Source organism: Gopherus flavomarginatus, chromosome 4 (genome assembly GCF_025201925.1).
Source record: "Gopherus flavomarginatus isolate rGopFla2 chromosome 4, rGopFla2.mat.asm, whole genome shotgun sequence".
Lineage (NCBI taxonomy): Eukaryota > Metazoa > Chordata > Testudines > Testudinidae > Gopherus > Gopherus flavomarginatus.
Window position 1 is genome coordinate 4,134,549 of NC_066620.1, and position 18,489 is coordinate 4,153,037.

An 18,489-nucleotide genomic window follows, 5' to 3' on the forward strand; every position below is an offset into this window, starting at 1 on the left:
TCCATAGCATCCCAAATTAAAGCTCCAAAATACAGAACAGATAAACATTCTCTGTACCTCTACATCCAGAAAGCTTCTCGGCTGGGCTTGGCACAGCATATTCAACAACTGCAGAATTAACTCCTCAACATATTGTAAAGCATCTTCAGCTGAGGAAAGTTTAGGATGGACTTGCTCCTGAACCTACATTGAACAGAAAATTGATTTAAACCTTGCACACTTTCCCCCAGGAGTCCATGCTCTATTTCCACAGAAGTTAACTTAGAGTTAAAAGAATTTCAGGAGCATGACACCACAGACCTAAAAACTAAGAGGGAGTCAGAATTTTATGTGGCATAAATCTGCATAGCTCACAGATTGAAGTCAAATAAACCATACCAATTTGTGCCAAATCTAACCCACAGTACTTAAGTGAACACGTTTTGCAATACGCAACATTTGATGCTGACTTAGTTCTACTGCAATGCCTACATGACACTGTCTGATAACAAATGGGCTGTGAAGCAGCTATGCATATATTTTTAAAATAAACATTGCATATTTTTCTCTCTCCCTCTCTTCATTTATTGCTTGCAGACTAAACTCTTTAGTCTGGAATAGTCTGTGTGTGTACTATGCTTAATGCAATGTGAGCTACCATAATGCAAACATTAAAATAATTTTTAAGGTACAGGCACTATATTTAAATAGTTTCACCTTTTTAGGAAAATTTAGCAATCTTGAAGCTTAAAATTTAATCAATTTGCCTAAAGAGTTTGGCTTTCAACAAAAGTAAGTTTCCTTTAGTGTTATCTGAAGTTAAACTACTTAAGTGCCAGTTGCACTGTTTTGAATACTTAATTATTCTGAACCAATCTCCAAAATAAAAATATTTACAATATATTACTTCATCAGCTCTGCACTAAGTAATGCTTCAAATTTTACAAATGTGAATGTTACACAGTAAAGGTAAAATTTAGATTTGCAGTTATAGCTGAGAATAAATTCCCAGTGGCTAAATATAGTGAAGAGGCACTCCCCTCCCACCTGTTAAATTAGATTTCATTTTCTGGAATACCTGTTTAGTAATTAAAAAGTACTACCTGAAACATGACTGCAGTGTAATGTTTGCTTCCTAACCCTGTAGCTAACAAATAGCTTGGTTTTAACAGTTTAGGTACACACAAAGTACAAAGTCTTAGGCTGTGTCTACATTGCCACTTTCAGTGCTAAAACTTTGGTCCTTCAGGGGTATGAAAAAACACCTCCCTGAAAGACAAAAGTTTTACCACTGAACAGTGCCAGTATAGACAGCACTTTATCACTGGGAGATGCGCTGCTGGAGATAAAGCTACCACTGCTCATTCGGTTTTTTTTTTTTTTTTTAAATATATATTGCCGGGAGAGCTCTTCCCCAGCAATAAAGCGCTTCTACACTGCCATGTCACAGTGCTGCCACGGCCGTGCTGTAATGTTGGCAGTGCAGACATACCCTTAGAAGTAATATATTTAAAAACACCTAAGAACATTGGTTTTGGAGTATTCACCACAACTGTTTAAGTATTTGTGCCAAAGGAAGCTGATAGGTAACAACCTTCATAGTCATGCCAAGTAGCAAAACTGTCAAATTTACTATCTCGCCACAACCCAACTCCAAAACCCATTATCAGTCACCCCAATCACCACAAACCCTTAAGCTACCTTCCCTAAATCATAAACCATCAATCTAATCCAAATATCAACCCAACATGCCAACATTCAGTAAACAATTAATTAGGGAGGCATCATTAGTAGCTCCATAGTTAAGGCTGCGTTCATATTTGTACTTACAGCAGGAACTAAATCTTATGAGGAAAAAAAAGTATAACACGTGCTTGCATCATTCTGCCTCAGAAGCAGAAGCCTATTGGGCCTGCTGAAGCACTCCATGGGGCTTCATGTTTGGGTACTGTTCGTTGTTATAGATCCTGCCTTTGAATTTGTTTAGTTTGCTAAAACTTTAATGAGAGAGTGGGTTTAATTTGACAAATTATGTCCACACTTAGTAGGTCTTAAAGCATCGCTAGGAGTCATTCCTTTTTACTTTAAAATCCCTGGCAAATCTTGAAAAATAAATCTCTGTGCAAACTGACTGACCAGAGCATTTATTCTCAATCTGAAGCAAATCTGATTTTTGCCCAGCACCTCATTCTGACCAGTGTGTATGATATGGTTTTCTTGGCGCTTGTGAAACAACAGGAAAACTACTAGCCTATCACGCAAAAATCAGGGACAGCTCAGTTTACTGCACTCTGTGATTACCATAGTATCATATGTTGTTTGTATTTCCATTACATAGAATCTAAGCCTTCCAGCTGGGATTAGAGCACCACTGTAGTAGCTGCTGTACAAATCGAGTCGGACAGTCCTTGTCCTAAAGAGCTCACAATCTAATTTAGGATGCAACAGCGGATAAACCAAAAATATAGGTTTAGCGAGAGAAGATAAGGAAAGCAGCAAAGAGAATATGCATTAACGCAGGCTGGCACATGATTTCAAGATTTGTTAAACAGTGCAAAAAACTGATAGGAAAACCGTTTCCAGAGAATAGTTATCAGTGGTTCACAGTCATGCTGGAAGGACATAACGACTGGAATCCCACAGCGATCAGTTCTGGGTCCAGTTCTGTTCAATATCTTCATCAATGATTTAGATAATGGCATTGAGAGATACTTAAAAAATGTGCATGTGATACCAAGCTGGGAGGGGTTGCAAGTGCTTTGGAGATAAGATTAAAATTCAAAATGGTCTGGACAGACTGGAGAAATGATCTGAAGCAAATAGGATGAAATTCAATAAGGACAAATGCAAAGTACTCCACTTAGGAAGGAAAAATCAGTTGCACACATACAAAATGGGAAATAACTGCCTAGGAAGGAGTGCTGCAAAAAGGAATCTGAGGGTCACAGTGGACCACAAGCTAAATGAGTCAACAGCGTAACACTGTTACAAAAAAAGCAAACATCATTCTGGGATGTATTAGCAGGAGTGTTGTAAGCAAGACATGGGAAGTAATTCTTCCGCTCTAATCCATGCTGATTAGGCCTCAACTGGAGTACTGTGTCCAGTTCTGGGCACCACATTTCAGGAAGGATGTGGACAAATTGGAGAATCCAGAGAAGAGCAACAAAAATGATTAAACATCTAGAAAACATGATCTATGAGGGAAGATTGAAAAAATTGGGTTTGTTTAGTCTGGAAAAGAGAAGACTGAGGGGGGACATGATAACAGCTTTCAGGTATGTAAAAGGTTGTTACAAGGAGGAGGGAGAAAAATTGTTGTTCTTAACCTCTGAGGATAGGACAAGAAGCAATGGGCTTAAACTGCAGCAAGGGAGGTTTAGGTTGGATATCAGGAAAAACTTCCTAACTGCCAGGGTGGTTAAGCACTGGAATAAACTGCCTAGGGAGGCTGTCAAATCTCCATCATTGGAGATTTTTAAGAGCTGGTTAGACAAACACCCATCATGGATGGTCTAGATTAGAGGTTTTAAAACTGTGGTCCGTGGAGATTCAGGTGGTCCGCAGATAGTGCCCTCTAAGGTGCACACCTGGGCAGCCTCACATGAGAAAATGAAGGGCCACCCACCTAACTAATGGAGCCACAAAAGGTGTGGCTCCACTAATTAGGTGCCTGGACCCTGGAGAAGACACATATGTACGGTGAGGTGATAGCCTTGGAGGGAATAGGGAGTAGATAGGAGGGGACAGTAGGGTGGGGGGGGGGGGGATTTGAGATGTGCAGGGCTGCGGTGGCCAGAGAAAGATGCGACTTTCCCCAGCTCCAGAGCTCTGGCTGCCAGGGAGAGACAGCCTTCTTTCCCAGGCTTAGCTCTGTGGCAGGGGAGAGACCCCCACTCCTTCGCAGCTCCAGCTCGGGGGCTGTCGTAGCAGGGGAGAGAGGGCACATCCATCACATTAGAAAGGCAAGACTACTGATATTAAAATGAGTTGTGTACTTTTATTTGTAGAACAAAAAAAGTTAATTAAGTTTTTAATTGGGTGAAAAGCATCCGGGCCCACTGATTTGAATTCATTCAGATTGGTCAGAAGATCTCTGACATGTTCTTTATTTATCCCAGTCTGCATCCTTTCCCCTTTATTGTCTATGGCAACTTCACTAGTTGCCTGGTCACATGTTATTTTTTGTGAGAAGACTGAAGCAAAAGTTGGTATAGAGGAGCTCTGCCTTTCTATCATCTTTCATTGCCAGCTGACCACCTCCACTGAGCAGCGGACCCACACCATCATTGATCTTTCTTTTTTTGTCTGACATATTTGAAGAATCCCATACTCGTGTCTTGAACATTTCTTGCCAGCTGTAACTCATTTGTTGCCTTAGCTTTCCTGATTTTGTTCCTACATGCTTGCACTATTCCCATGTAGACTTCCTTGGTGACATGCCCCTCCTCTTTTGTATCCCTTTTGGTTTTTAGAGAGCTAAAAAGCTCCTTGTGAAGCCACATTGGCCTCCTGTGGCTCTTCTTACCTTTCCTCTGCATCAGAATAGCTTGATGTTGGGCCTCTAGAATTCTATCTTTTAAGAAATACCAGACCTCTTCGATTCCTTTTCTTTCAAATTGGTCTTTCCATGGGAACTTGTATACTATTTCTCTGAGTTGAAATCAGCCTTTCTGAAGTCGTGTCCTTGATTTTCCTGTTCTCACACCCTCCTTTCCATGTAGGGTGACCAGGTGTCCTGATTTTATAGGGACAGTCCCGATTTTTGGGTCTTTTTCTTTTATAGGCTCCTATTACCCCTCACTCCCATCCCGATTTTTCACACTTGCTGTCTGGCCATTCTATTTCCATGGGATCTTGAATTTTATCAGATCATGATCACATCCTCCCAAATTCCCAATCACCTTCACATTTGCAAGTAATTCATCCCTGTTGATCAAAATCAGATCCAAAATGGATGACCTCCTACTTGTTTCCTCAATTTTCTGAATCAGAAAGCTGACCCTCACACGTGCTAATAAATATATGAACTCAGAAGATGACGTTAATGTTCTGTTTACTCAGTTCATATAAACAGCTAAACATCACACTCGAGTACCAAAGATCTCTATTTATCTGAACACTTGACCACACCCTGAAATGAAATGAATATATATATAGCAGTGAGGTAGTGCAGAGGCATGTGATTGCTGTCAGAAGGTGTCAGTGAGCTTCAAATTATGGAATTATATCCTAAGTGACTATTTCTACACAGATAAGAGAAAGCTGAATGGACACATTCTTGACTAGGCAGACAACTTGTCAAAATGAGTATTCTTTCATCTCTTTTTATAACTTTAAATCATAAGTTACAATACATACATAATACATTCATAAAATCAAGATGCCAAGAATAATCAAGGAGACAAAGGACATGAAGAGAAGAAATTACTTAATTACCTATCCACCAGTGCTATTTTGAAAAAGAAAATGGTGCTCATAAATGACAACATAACCACAGAGCTGCTGCAAGCTGGTGAGGAACATCTGGTAAACGTGATGCACAAGCTACTCAACAAGATTTACAGACGAGAGATAACAGTATATGCCCATAAAAAAAAAAAGGAGATAAAAGCAAGTGCAAGAACTACAGAGAAATCAGCTTACCGAGTATGCCAGAAAAAGCATTCACCAAGATATTGAAGAGGAAAAAGAAGAAGTACGTGGAAGGGGCACTTGCAGAGGGACAGGCGGAATTTAAACCATGAGGAAGTACAATAGGTTAGCTACTTGTGAAAAGAACATAACCAAACCTGTTACAACAATTTTATACACTTCAAACTGCCTTTTTATAGTATTTGGCAGAAAGGGGTATGGTGAATTTTAAGCATGCAATGGCATCCCTTGGAAATTAATCAAGCTGACAGAAAACATCTAAAGAAAGTCGATGAGCATGGTGAGAGTGACATGAAGCTGACGGAATGGTTTTGGGATCACCATAGAAGTGAGACAAGGATATACATTATTGCCAGATTTGTTTAACTGGGTATTGGAAGCTGTAGCACAGACAAATGAATGGTTATGGCTGTAGCACAGACAAATGAAACAAGACAAGTCATGGTATGTGAGTGGAAGGTGCATACAGTCATAGGTGATATTGATCTCTATGGCACTAACCAAGTTGGATCTACAGAGAATACTTGACAAGGTAAACTTGAAAAGCAGAAAATTCAGACTGAAGATCAGCATGGAGAAGACAAAAAAGATGGCAATTGGAAGGCAAGAAGAGAGGGCATTGGATAGACATGGTGAAGAATGACATCAAACAAGAAAGTTTAAAGACGAACAATGCCATGAAGCAGACACAAGATAGAAAGCGGTAGAAAGACTTCATTCAGCCCCATCATTGCTGCTGAGCTGACCGATGGGATTAAACAAAAGCACTACACAGACAGCAATCTTAGGAGCCTGAGTAGCAAACAAGGAATTGTAATTGCTCATTTCTTAATATAAATTTGATCTAGTTGGTATTACTGAAACCTGGTACAATGATTTGCACCAAGCTCTCCCAAATGATGAGATAAACGAGCTTCCCTTGGAGAACTTTGAAGTCCAAGATCTGCCTCACCAGGTATTCTTCTGACCCCTGAACTGTGATGGAGGGAGGAGGTGGCTGTATCTGTCCAGGAAAGAAGTTGATGTACTTTCTCCAGCAGGGAAATAATGGAACACCAGGTGCACCTTGATGTATTCGGTAGCCAAAGTTTGAAGGCCATCAGGTTAATCAGTTGGATTACCTGGAATGGGCTGAGATATTGGTAGTCAGGTTTCCTTGAGGGCCAGGCTGTGTGTCCATGCATTGCATTGAGCCATACCTGACCACCGACTGTGATGTGAGGGGTGTCCTGCCAAAGGAGGTCAGTGTATCTTTTGTAACCCCTCTTGGCTGATTCTAGGTGGGTTTTCAATTCTTAACGGACATGGTGCAGGTGCTTACACAGGTTAGAGGCTAAAGGAATGTGGGAGGCTGGCAATATGGACAGGTGAAAACAAGGGTGGAAGCCATAGTTGGCACAAAAAGGACTTTGGCAGACTGAGCTGTGGTCGGATTGGAATTGTTGTACATGAATTCAGCAAAGCGAAGCAGCACCCAGTCATTCTGAGGTAGCTGATAAAGCAACTAACATACTGCTACAAAATTTGGTTCACTTGCTCCATCTGCCCATCAGTCTGCAGGTGATAGGCAGAGGAAACTTAGATTAACATCTAAGATCTTAAATAATTCCTTTAAAAAAAATGAACTGAAATAGTCAGTCAAACAATGTCAGATGGTAAATTATGAAGATTTAAGATATGATTAAACATATCTGTTGCCTCTGTAGTAGGAATTTTCCAGCAACTTATGAAAGGAGACTGCTTTATGAGAAGACTGATGATAATTAGTATGGCTGGGTGGCCCTGGAAATTCAGGTGGTCAGTGAGAAAGTCCATAGAAATAGATAACTAGGATTGGGATGGAGTTGGCAAGAGAACCAAAGCCGCCCAGTGGTTTGAGAGAGAGAGAGAAGAGGTGGAGAACGCAAGAGGCTGTCCAAGCAGATACATAAATTCTTGCAATATTCAAGATTATACACCAATATAGGTTTGGCCACCAGAAACAGAGATCAGTTTCAATAAATTTTCTAGTGACTGAAATGGCCTGTCGGGATGACTCATGATATAGCTGGAGCATGGGTAGATGTGGTACACTATAGGGGACACAGATCTGATCTTTGAACAAGAAAATCCCATTCTTGACCCATTTCAGAGTAGAAGCCGTGTAGCCCATGAAAGCTTATGCTCAAATAAATTTGTTAGTCTCTAAGGTGCCACAAGTACCTTCTTGACCAAGAAGTTTGAGCCAGGGGCCAGATCTGTGATGGCTGGCCTCAATTTTACCGCAAATGGACCATGAGAAAAGGAAGACTTGAAAAGACAGTAAATTGCTGTTTGCTAATACACTGACAAGATGACAGGGATTCAAGACTGTAGCAAGCTATGGGGGGTCTGTTCGCTTGTCTAGGTACTCGTTCTTGTAAGATACTATGCCAGGCTTCACATTTTGGGTACCAGGGCAATAGGTTAGGGTAAAAATCAAATCAGGAGGAGGAGAAAAGGGACCAACAGATCTAGTATTGATTGAGCGCATTTGCAGTTTGCAGGTATTCTCAATTTTTTTGATCCATGAATATACCTAAACAAGAAAACATGCGCATTCCAAGTGATGACACCAGTCCTCAAAAGATAGCTTTGATGACCATCAGTTTCCTGTCACAGACCTTGTAATTTTGTTTCACAGGCATCAGCTTTCAGGAGCGGAAAGAACAGAGATGGAGAACACTCAGGGACCTATTTGCTATGATAGCACTGCTCTGATCACATAATAGGAGTATCTGCTTTGACAATAAAAAGTTTAGTCAGCTCCAGGTGAACTAAGATGAGTGCTGATGTAAATGTTTCTTTCAGCTGATCAGTTGACACAGGAAGCCCAAAAGCAGTGTTCTCTGGCAGCAGCTGGGTAATTGGGGTCATTACCTTTGAAAACCTCACTGATGAACCACTGGTAGAAGTTGGCAAAGTACAGAAAGCACTGGACATTGCAGACCTTTCTCAGCTCTGCCCAGTCCACACCTCTCTGGGATCCATATTTATCCCACTGGACGAAGTGAGATAGCCTAAAAAGCCAAATGGAAGATACAAAGAGCTGTTCTTTTCGGGCAATCGGAATTGGAGCCCCAGCAGTGGATGTAAACTGACAGATAAAGTTTTTAGCCAGATTCTCATTGAAGTATTCCTGTAGGTCAGTGGTTTTCAACCTTTTTTCCCATTTGTGGTCCCCTAAAAAATTTCAAATGGAGGTGCAGACCCCTTTGGAAATGTTAGACAGTCTTTGGACACTCAGGGATCTGCAAATCACAGGTTGTAGGGCCCCGAGTTCTGGGTCCAACAAGAGATAAATTAATTCAAATTAAATTTAAGCCCATGGCTGGAGGCTGATGGGGAAGCCATAATACTTACACAGGGACAGGACATCAGCATTTTTTTTTTTTTTTTTTAAATCAAACATTAGCAAAATCTCAATATTCTGCAGGGAGTGGTGAGCCATTATCTCCTTGAATTACAGTGGCCTTCTCCACGGCATTCTTCATTTTCTTGGTGCCTAGTCACCACTGCTGGCAGAAGCCAGACTGATGCCATATCTCCTGCATCTTCCAGGAGATATATGGATCATGGACTGAGAGCAAGGGGATGCAGAGCATGACTGGGAAGAGAGGTGATTTAAACAAGTTAAATTGGAGTTTCTTTGTGGTCTTGGATTTTGACGAGAAAGGGTGCAATTTTGTGGGTGACAAGACCTAAGTACAGTATGGTAACATCAATCAACTCTGAAGCAAGCTTTCTTTGTACCAGAACTTGGTTAGCCTTAATGAATTCTGCATCCACAAGATTGCTGAAGACCCCTGAATCCACAAGCACAAGCTGTGTGAAGCTCACTTCAGGTGTAGACAGGATGCAGACACAGAAAAAGACTTGCAGCTGGGTCTGGCAACAGTCCACAACTGTTAAAAATGCATGTTGGCAGAAGGGTCTGTTTGGCGAAGGACATGGTCATTTCCTGGATCTGTACAGGCCTGGATTTGATGGAGCATTTAGTGGCAAAGTAGCCTCACCCACCACAGTACAGGCAAAGGCTGTTAAATTGCCAGTACCCCATCTGCCGCTCAATGAGGTGTCTTGGCATTGTGCCAATCTGCACAGGTTCTGGCCCCGGGACTGCCTTTGGAGGCAGATGGGTATGGGACTGGGCTAGACTGGGCCTGGACATGTACCAGACAGTCAGTAGTCAAGCCATATGTATAATTCAATGTCAGAGCTCAGTACAGTGTGTGTATGGGTCAACCTAGCCCAACTCATCATTTCTGTTATCGTCTAGTCCCTGTGGAAGTGATAGACCTGAGCTGCCTTGTTCTGCACTACATCAGTGACCAGACATTGAAAGCAGGCAGCATATGCTGAGATGGACCAATGGCCTTGTTTAAAAAACTGTAGGTGACTTCTGCAATACAAGTACGGTTCAGGTAACCTAATGAGTGAAAAGGGACAAATGAACAGGTCAAAATGGCCAATGAACGGACTTGCCTGTTCTAGAAGTGATACCTAGTCTAAGGAGTCACCAGTTAGGCTATATCTACACGAGCACTTCTGTCAGTAAAACTTTTGTTGGTCAGTGGTGTGAAAAGAACTCAGCCCTAACCGACATAAGTTTCCCCAACAAAAGAGCTGGTGTGGACAGCACTATATTGGCTGGAGACACTCTCCCGCTGACATACCTACCACCGCTTATTGGGGGTGGTTTAATTATGCTGACAGGAGAGCTTTCTGCCGTTGGCACAGAGCAGCTACACGGGAGACCTTACAGCGGCACAGCTACAGCAATACAGCTGCGCTGCTGTAAAGTCTGTAGCGTAGACATCACTGCAGTAATCTGATAAGCCTCTCTGGCAGCAGGACCTTCGGGGCTCGTTTTATGGATACTGCGGTTAGATTCACTGGAAGTACTCAGGCTGCCAGGATCTGTAAATGGACAGAGGAATTCTTCAATTGCAGCTGGGCAACTTGTCTCTGAAGGCACTGAACTAACTCCAACATCTCAGTAATGGATGTTCAGGGGGTTTCCATCTCAGCCGCCGGACTGAGCACAAAGAGGGGAGTCTGCTCAAACTGTCCAAATTGCAGGGCGGATGGATGAGGCAGGAGCAGATACTGGCTCACATGGAAACAGACAGAGAGTCTGGAGCAGAAGCAAGGAACAGCTGGACCAAGAACAGGCAGAGGTTGGAGCAGAAGCCATGGGGCACGGGCAGTTTGACAGAACTACTAAGCAATGGAAGTGCTCCTGGCCAGGTAATGACTGGAGACTGCTCAGCTGACTAGAGAAACTACTTCCCAAGGCAGGTATATAGGGTCCAAAGGGATCACCTGGGTTTTCACTGGTGCATTGGCTGAACCTTGGTTGGATGGAGTGGGGCCTATCACAAGACCTGCAGGTAACTGCCTCTGATGACTCACTTCAGGCTCAGGGATGGCTTAAGCAGGCTCAGCAGTAACTCAGAGATGACTCATGATAAGCCAGAATGCTTGTAGCAGAGCTCTGGAAGAACACACCTCCACTGGCCCCCCATAGCACTGAATTATAAAATTGGGGAAATAGTTGTAATGGAAAGATTGACATCTCCACTGAAGAAGCAAACAAAAAATATTTAGAAATTTGGTTTCCTTTCATTGTTTACTTAGATACAGAACAATCTCCTGCTGCCAAAATAAAGAATCTACATTTCTGAATATCAATTTAATTTTCAGTAATGACTGGAAGGAGTGGCTTTTGGATCTTTGTCAAACCACAGAAGAAGATGTTAGCCTATCTGAAATAGAAAGATTGGACTATATATTGAAGATTGAAAATGCTAAAGATACAGAACTGGAAACTAATGACGCTTTGCAAATGCAATTTGTATGAGGGTTTATTTGTGGAAATGTTATGAGCAGGGGAGACCACAGAATTGGAATTTTCTATACTGTAATTATACTAGAATTTTTATAAGAAATTTCCCTGAGATAACAAGAGATTGTGAGCGAGACTTCCCCCAAAAGCTATAGAACAGGGGTGGCTCTAGATATTTCACCGCCCCAAGCAGGACGGCATGCCGCGGGAGGCGCTCTGCCAATCGCCGGTCCTGCGGCTCTGGTGGACCTCCTGCAGGCGTGCCTGCGGAGGGTCTGCTGGTCCCGCGGCTCCACCGAAGCCGTGAGACCAGCGGACTCTCCGCAGGCACGCCTGTGGGAGGTCCACCGGAGCCGCAGGACCAGCACACCCTCCGCAGGCATGCTGGGATCTGGAGCCGCCCCTGCTACAGAACTATTGATAGCACTCACTTGCTCATTACCTGCAGGTCTGAAAGCAACATAGTGAAACAGGCCATGGTGAATTGCACAGCTAGTTGAATGAAGTGAATAGTTATCCCTCCTGGTTAAAAAAAAAAAAAAAAAAAATACCAGGACACAAACCCATACACGTTGAATTGTTATCTATTCCTCTTGATACTGTGACAAAGTTCCTCCTCTACCTTGGTGGTTCCTGCACTTATTGGCAAATTTGCTCACCTCAGTGATCTCCCCCACAGTCTGGATCAACTCCTCCTGTGTCTGATCAGGAGTTGGGAGGTTTGGGGAGAACCCGGGCTCGCCCTCTACTCCGGGTTCCAGCCCAGGGCCCTATGGATTTGCAGCTGTCTATAGTGCCTCCTGTAACTGCTGTGTGACAGCTACACCTCCCTGGGCTACTTCCCCAAGGCCTCCTCCAAACACCTTCTTTATCCTCACCACAGGACCTTCCTCCTGGTGTCTGATAACGCTTATACTCCTTAATCCTCCAGCAGCACAACCTCTCAGTCTCAGCTCCTTGTGTCTCTTGCTCCCAGCTCCTCACACGCACTTCCTCTCCTGTGGCTCCTCCCCATCTGACTGGAGAGAGCTCCTTTTAAAATCCAGGTACCCTGATTAGCCTGCCTTGATTGGCTGCAGGTGTTCTAATCAGCCGGTCTGCCTTAATTGGTTCTAGCAAGTTCCTGACTACTCTAGTGCAGACCCTGCTCTGGTCACTCAGGGAACAGAAAACTACTCACCCAGTGACCAGTATATTTGCCCTCTACCAGACTCCTGTACCCCACTGGCCTGGGTCTGTCATAATACTCTGTGATCCAGCCCAAGTTTTGCTATCTTCAAATTATACCAAGTACCTGTATTTTTTCCAATCACCAACTTCAGCAACTCTGTGTGGCTATGAAAGACTAACAGAGATTCAGATTTAGTTAACCACATCTTCAGTATACCCAGGGGGTGGTTATACACATCTGGTAACAAGTTGTTATGAAGTGGGAGGTTTACAGCAAGAATTGGAAGGAGGTGGGGCAGCTACTCAATTTTATCTTCCACAGTCTGCAGGGATGACAGGAGTCCAGAACAACTGTGCCACGGAAGTTAATATAAGGAATGTCCTATATAGGTAATGCAGTGGAGACAAGAAACTGATGACATCCAGTGTTACTATGAGCAACAAGTCAAGCAATGGATTGGAGTGAAACCGTTTGAAATGAAGTCAGTTAAAAATGTGTTAAAACAGTTTCATAGGCAGGCATAGCATGAGTGCCCCAGCCAATTAGCATAGTTTTACAATCACTTTTGAAAAAGTTTTTTTTGCCCCATTACTGTTCAAAAGACCTAGACATGGGAAGCTGACATTAGATGAGTTCCTGTACCTCTAGAAGCATTCTGTGTATGGTTACTTTCATTACAGTAAATTGTAAACAAAAATATTTTTCCCTCAGCTCTGTCAACTTAGGTAAAATAATTTCAAACAAGTGTGACTTTTCATAGTGTCTCTTAACTGAGTGTCGGTACCAGGTGCCTTGTTGTGAATAATGCTTAAATATTTCATAATATTCTGTACTGATGTGAATGTGAAACTGTGGAACATTTTTATGGAAAGATAATCAGTTCTTTTGATTTACTTCTTTTGAGGATCACTAAAACATTTGAGATGTTCCTCAACTGCCACACTTTTTAATCACAAAAATTAAGATTCAGGAGAGAAGCAGGCTCTAGGTATGCATGAAAGATCTCCACTGTCTGAATCAGAAGTATAATGTGTGGAAAGGTGGTGTAGGGGGAAGGCTCATCACCAGGCAGTCTCTTGAAGACAGTGTAAATTCACTAGACTGGAAGAATCTTGACTGAAGTTGCTGGAAGGCACTGATTGATGATGTCTAGCTACAACCTTAGTGTCTGTTTCCAAGCAGCAATAAAACAGATTTTGATCATCCCCAGTCACCTAAGAGATCTCATGTTCGAGTCTATCTTCAACCTCAGACTCAACTTCTGTCTGTAGTCTTATCTTGTTGTCTCTGCAGCTTTAGCTTCTCAAACCTCACACTGGCTCCTGTTCCCTGCTTTCTTATCTTGGTGGAGCGCTAGGAATATTTTGTCCTTTGTCAATATCTTCCTTCAGTTATCGGAGGGCTTTGTGTTCCTCTGCTTTTGCTCCTTCAAAATACCACTGATCAGGCAAGGAAGCATCTCAGAGTGCACATCAACATCTTCCTTATTCAGTGCATTGCAGTCTATATCTGTCTTACTGGACTCTATATCTGTTCTAGTGGAGAACCAGAAGAAACAAGTTAAGGTCAAGTTATCATTTGAACTGCGTAAGCACTGGAAGTTTGGAATGCAGTTGTTCAGGGCAAAGATGGGTGAGATTTAGAATATATCCTGAGTTTGACAAAATACCCTAAAAATTAGGATTTGAGGAATTCTTGAAGAATATTTACCTTAAGGAATTATTTTATTCATTATTTCAAGTGTCCCAGGCAATGATAAGAACGTCATTTTGGGCCTTTAAATATTCCTTGTTACATGCCAACCAAATGTAGCAAGAGGGTAATGACAGGCCATTCACAGACATTATAATGATGAATATTCCACTATTGTATGCTTCTTTCCTCACTGGCTGGGAATATTCCACCTTGCCCTTCCCCTTCCCCTGTATTGCCATACAGGTCAGAAACCTGGACCCTCTTACAGACAGACAGACTTGGAGCAGTTACATACATTCCCTATGCGCTGTCAGCTCCAAATCCTGAGAATAAAGTGCTCTGACTTTGTGCAAAACATCTAGCTCTCAGAGCTCTGGCATTCCTCCAATTGCTCATTATATTCAAAAGCGACATTTGCATGCTCTTCTGCCATGTCACCAGGATGGTGAAGGAACACCTCAGCACATCACACTCAAACTCTCCATCAACACAGAAAGGGGTGCATGCCCTGAACCTATCTGGCACCACCCACAGGACTGCCCCAGAGATTTGTGGATTCACAAGATTGAGCCAGATTGGGAAACTTCACTATGTGATGTCTGGTGCGATGCCGTCAACCATGGTCAGTCTAACTAGTACAACAATCCTCAAAAAACTATATGTGTTTGATGATGATGCTTTCCCTACCATATCAGGGTATGAAAAATTTTAATTGGACACAGAAAAAGAATGCTTTCTTGTACATTATATAGTATGTTACTCTCCGAAGAGTCCCATTAAAGTCAGACGTGCTAACCAATCTGGGTATGTAGGCATCCTTCAGTCTCGAAAGACCATAAGTATGCGCCCAAGGGGTGAAGAATATACTCAGTTGCTTTTAAGACAGCTGCGAACATGGCTGAAGAAACCCAAGAGAATCTCTGCTGTATGTCAAATTTAAAGGTGATGTTTTGACGTTTTGGGCTCTGCCTTCTGCAAGCTCTTTTCTCTGCTAAACTGGATTGCTTCCTCTCATAACTCTGGAGACCTTTGTTAAGCTCTTATTTCGAAAGGCTGTGGTCTTGAGTATGATCTTCCCATTTGTTCACATCCATGTCCATTTCTTTGAGGTCTCACTTGCACACATCCCTGAAATGCAATTTTGGGTGTCCTTTGGGTCTTTTTCCAGATCCCAATTCACCGTAGAGGATGTCCTTCAGAATGTGCCCATCAACATGGGTAAGGATATTAAAATCTGGTGAGGTGACTGGGAAAGGAGTAGGAAGGAGAAAGCTCTCTCTTCCTTCTAGCAATCAGTTGGTGTGTGCAAGCTTCAGATGTATACAACACCTATTGACAGATAGGGTATGTCTGTATAGCGTTTTGGAACCCACGGGAATGAGCCTCTCAGTTCAAGTCAACAGACTCCGAGTAGACGGGCTCTAAAAAGAGATACATAGACAGAACTGAAACTGCAGCATGTTTTCAGAGCCAAAACTCCAGGCCATACTGCAACTGCATAGCTATGCAGACAGTGCTTTCTTTAGAGCACTAGTACCAGTGTCCTTAAGCCTGAGTCTGTTGACACGGGCTGGAAGGCCTGCTCCCATGGGCTCCAAAACACTGTAGATATGCCCAGGGACATCATGGGAAGATTCATGAACTGCTAGAATTAAGAGCACTGGACACTGTCTCCAGGGTGCTCTCTCTAGATCTCCCCAGCAGCCACCACCCCCAGCTTCACCAATCCTACATACTAGCCTCTGGCTACAGGTTTAGCCCTTTGGCCAGTAGAGTGTGAAACTTTTACCAGATGCATACTAGTTGCAAAGCTTAACAATTGCATTGCTGAAATATTTGATGCATTGATAAAGATGAGTTCCATTGTGAACTTATTTTTATAGTATCAATTTTGTCCATAATGGACCCATGGCTTTATTCTGGGGGATTCTCCCCCACCGCATTTTGTACCTGTAGAATTTAGCAATATATATAAGTTTAGCTTTTCCAGGAGCTTTAATGTTTAAATGCTCTCAGTTGTATTCAGCTGCTTATCTCTGGCCCATTCCCAATGGGATTTTACTAAAATGGATGCAAGTTAAGCGCGGAAGTTTCCATTACTACCTTTATAATAAATAATGGTAGCAGCTGTAACCTATGATTCTAGAGAATGGTAGGCAGTATCTAGAATGAAGATATGAAGCAGACAGTGGTCTCAAGAACAATGGAGCAGTTAAAATTTGTTACATCGCTGCAAATTAATGCATGGGGGAGAAGCTTCAGAACTCACTTACCCCCAATATTTCCCAAATCCAAGTCAGTCTGCCTCTCATTCCCCAGATATACACAGTGAATTAGAATAAATGCAATACATCAGAGGTCGCAACCTTTCAGAAGTGCTGTGCCGAGTCTTCATTTATTCACTCTAATTTAAGGTTTTGCGTGCCAGTCATACATTTTAACGTTTTTAGAAGGTATCTTTATAAGTTTATAATATATAACTAAACTATTGTTGTATGTAAAGTAAATAAGGTTTTAAAAATGTTTAAGAAACTTCATTTAAAATTAAATTAAAATGCAGAGCCCCCCAGAGTGGTGGCCAGGACCCAGGCAGTGTGAGTGCCACTGAAAATCAGCTCATGTGCCGCCTTCGGCACACATACCATAGGTTGCCTACCCCTGCAATACATAGAAATCAAAAGGAATGCTACCTAGTATGGCAGGTTTCTCATCATCCCTGGCAGTTTACTTTCACTGACTTCTGATAGTTGGCCTCAAACTCCAGGACTCCTTTCTTGCTGGTCCTCAGGAAGCACCCCCTCATGAAAGTTTCTCCAGCAAACACTGATAATTGAGGCCAGCTCACTGGCTGGCTTGCTCATCAAGATAGAAACAAACACTTCACAGAAGCAGCAAGTGCCCTGAGTGGTCGCAAAAGAATTGTTATTGCTGGAGCTCCTACTAGTCTCCTTGATCTTGCCCGGGATTGCCTGGCACTGTGCTTAGCGCCCCATTTTGTGAACATCTGAGACATCCTGCACCTTGCTGCTCAAGATCCCAGGAAGCCCTAGTTCGTCTTGCTGCTCAAATGTTTAGATGTATGGCAAGAAGCAAAGATATGGGTAGCTAGTCCAGAAGTTTAGTGATCATGTGTGCACTGCAGCGGCAAATGCTTTGGAGAATACACAGATAAGACTCTGTTACCACAAGTAGAACAGCGCAGAGTGCCAGAGACCTTGGGAAAACATGCTCACTCTGGAACATGAGGCAAATGCATTGTAAGATGAAGTCAGAAAGACAGGCTGACTTGATACAGCTGAAACACTTGCGACTTCTAGTCCACAGTGGGAAGTGCACCAGTTCAGCCAGAACTGAGAGCAAGTGTTTCACTCAGAAGTTCCAGTTAACTGTTAAAACCAATACACTTGTAAAATGCCTAGAATGTCTGTTGTATGTGAAATAAGACATCGGAGTAAGTTTTGCAGTCTGAATCCATTCCAAGCAAAGTTTCTTGAACCCCTTTTGTCTTGCTTTCTATGGACAAAGTTCAAAAATGGATCATAAGACAGCCTGACCATTTTCCCCATATTCTATTTTACCAACACACAAATTCTAATGAACACATGGGAGTGAGACTTACTGTTCCCTCATTCCTAGTAAAGAATCCTTAGCAAAAAGCATTCTTACAAAAATACACTAAAACTAAAGTCACTAAATCACAGTTCTAATTAAGTAAAATACTTTCATTATAAAGTTTCCCCCTACCCCGCCACATAAGCTCTTGTAGAATGTACACGTAAAAATCTAAGTTCTAACCTAAGTAAAATATTATTCTTTTTCCCTTTCATAAAGAGTTGAATGTTATTTTTAAAAGACAGGTTAACCTATGTGACTCACAGCTGAGAAATTTCAATTTCAGCCGTACTGTTTCATATACACAAAAATGGAGGGGAATAAACAAATATTTAATTATAACTTTAAAAGTTAGAGCAAGCAGGCCTTTAGAGCTGTGCTCCGGCTCAGCTCCAGTTAAAAACCTGCAGCTCCACTGCTCCGGAGCTGCTCCGCACTCCAGCTCTGGCCTCCACTCCGAAGCCCTGAAGCAAGTTCCTTTAAACTGATATTTTTTAAAACAGCAGTTACA

At 42.4% G+C, this 18,489-nt stretch overlaps 1 protein-coding gene across 2 annotated transcripts in view; it reads right to left on the reverse strand.

The window, feature by feature from the left end:
- SOS1 (SOS Ras/Rac guanine nucleotide exchange factor 1) overlaps positions 1 to 18,489 on the reverse strand; it is an 86,343-nt gene that overhangs the window by 65,835 nt on the left and 2,019 nt on the right. For both annotated transcript variants that reach the window (XM_050951561.1, XM_050951560.1), the window contains exon 2: positions 58 to 183. In XM_050951561.1, the coding sequence (XP_050807518.1) occupies positions 58 to 183 (126 nt within the window). The remainder of the gene's footprint in view (positions 1 to 57; positions 184 to 18,489) is intronic.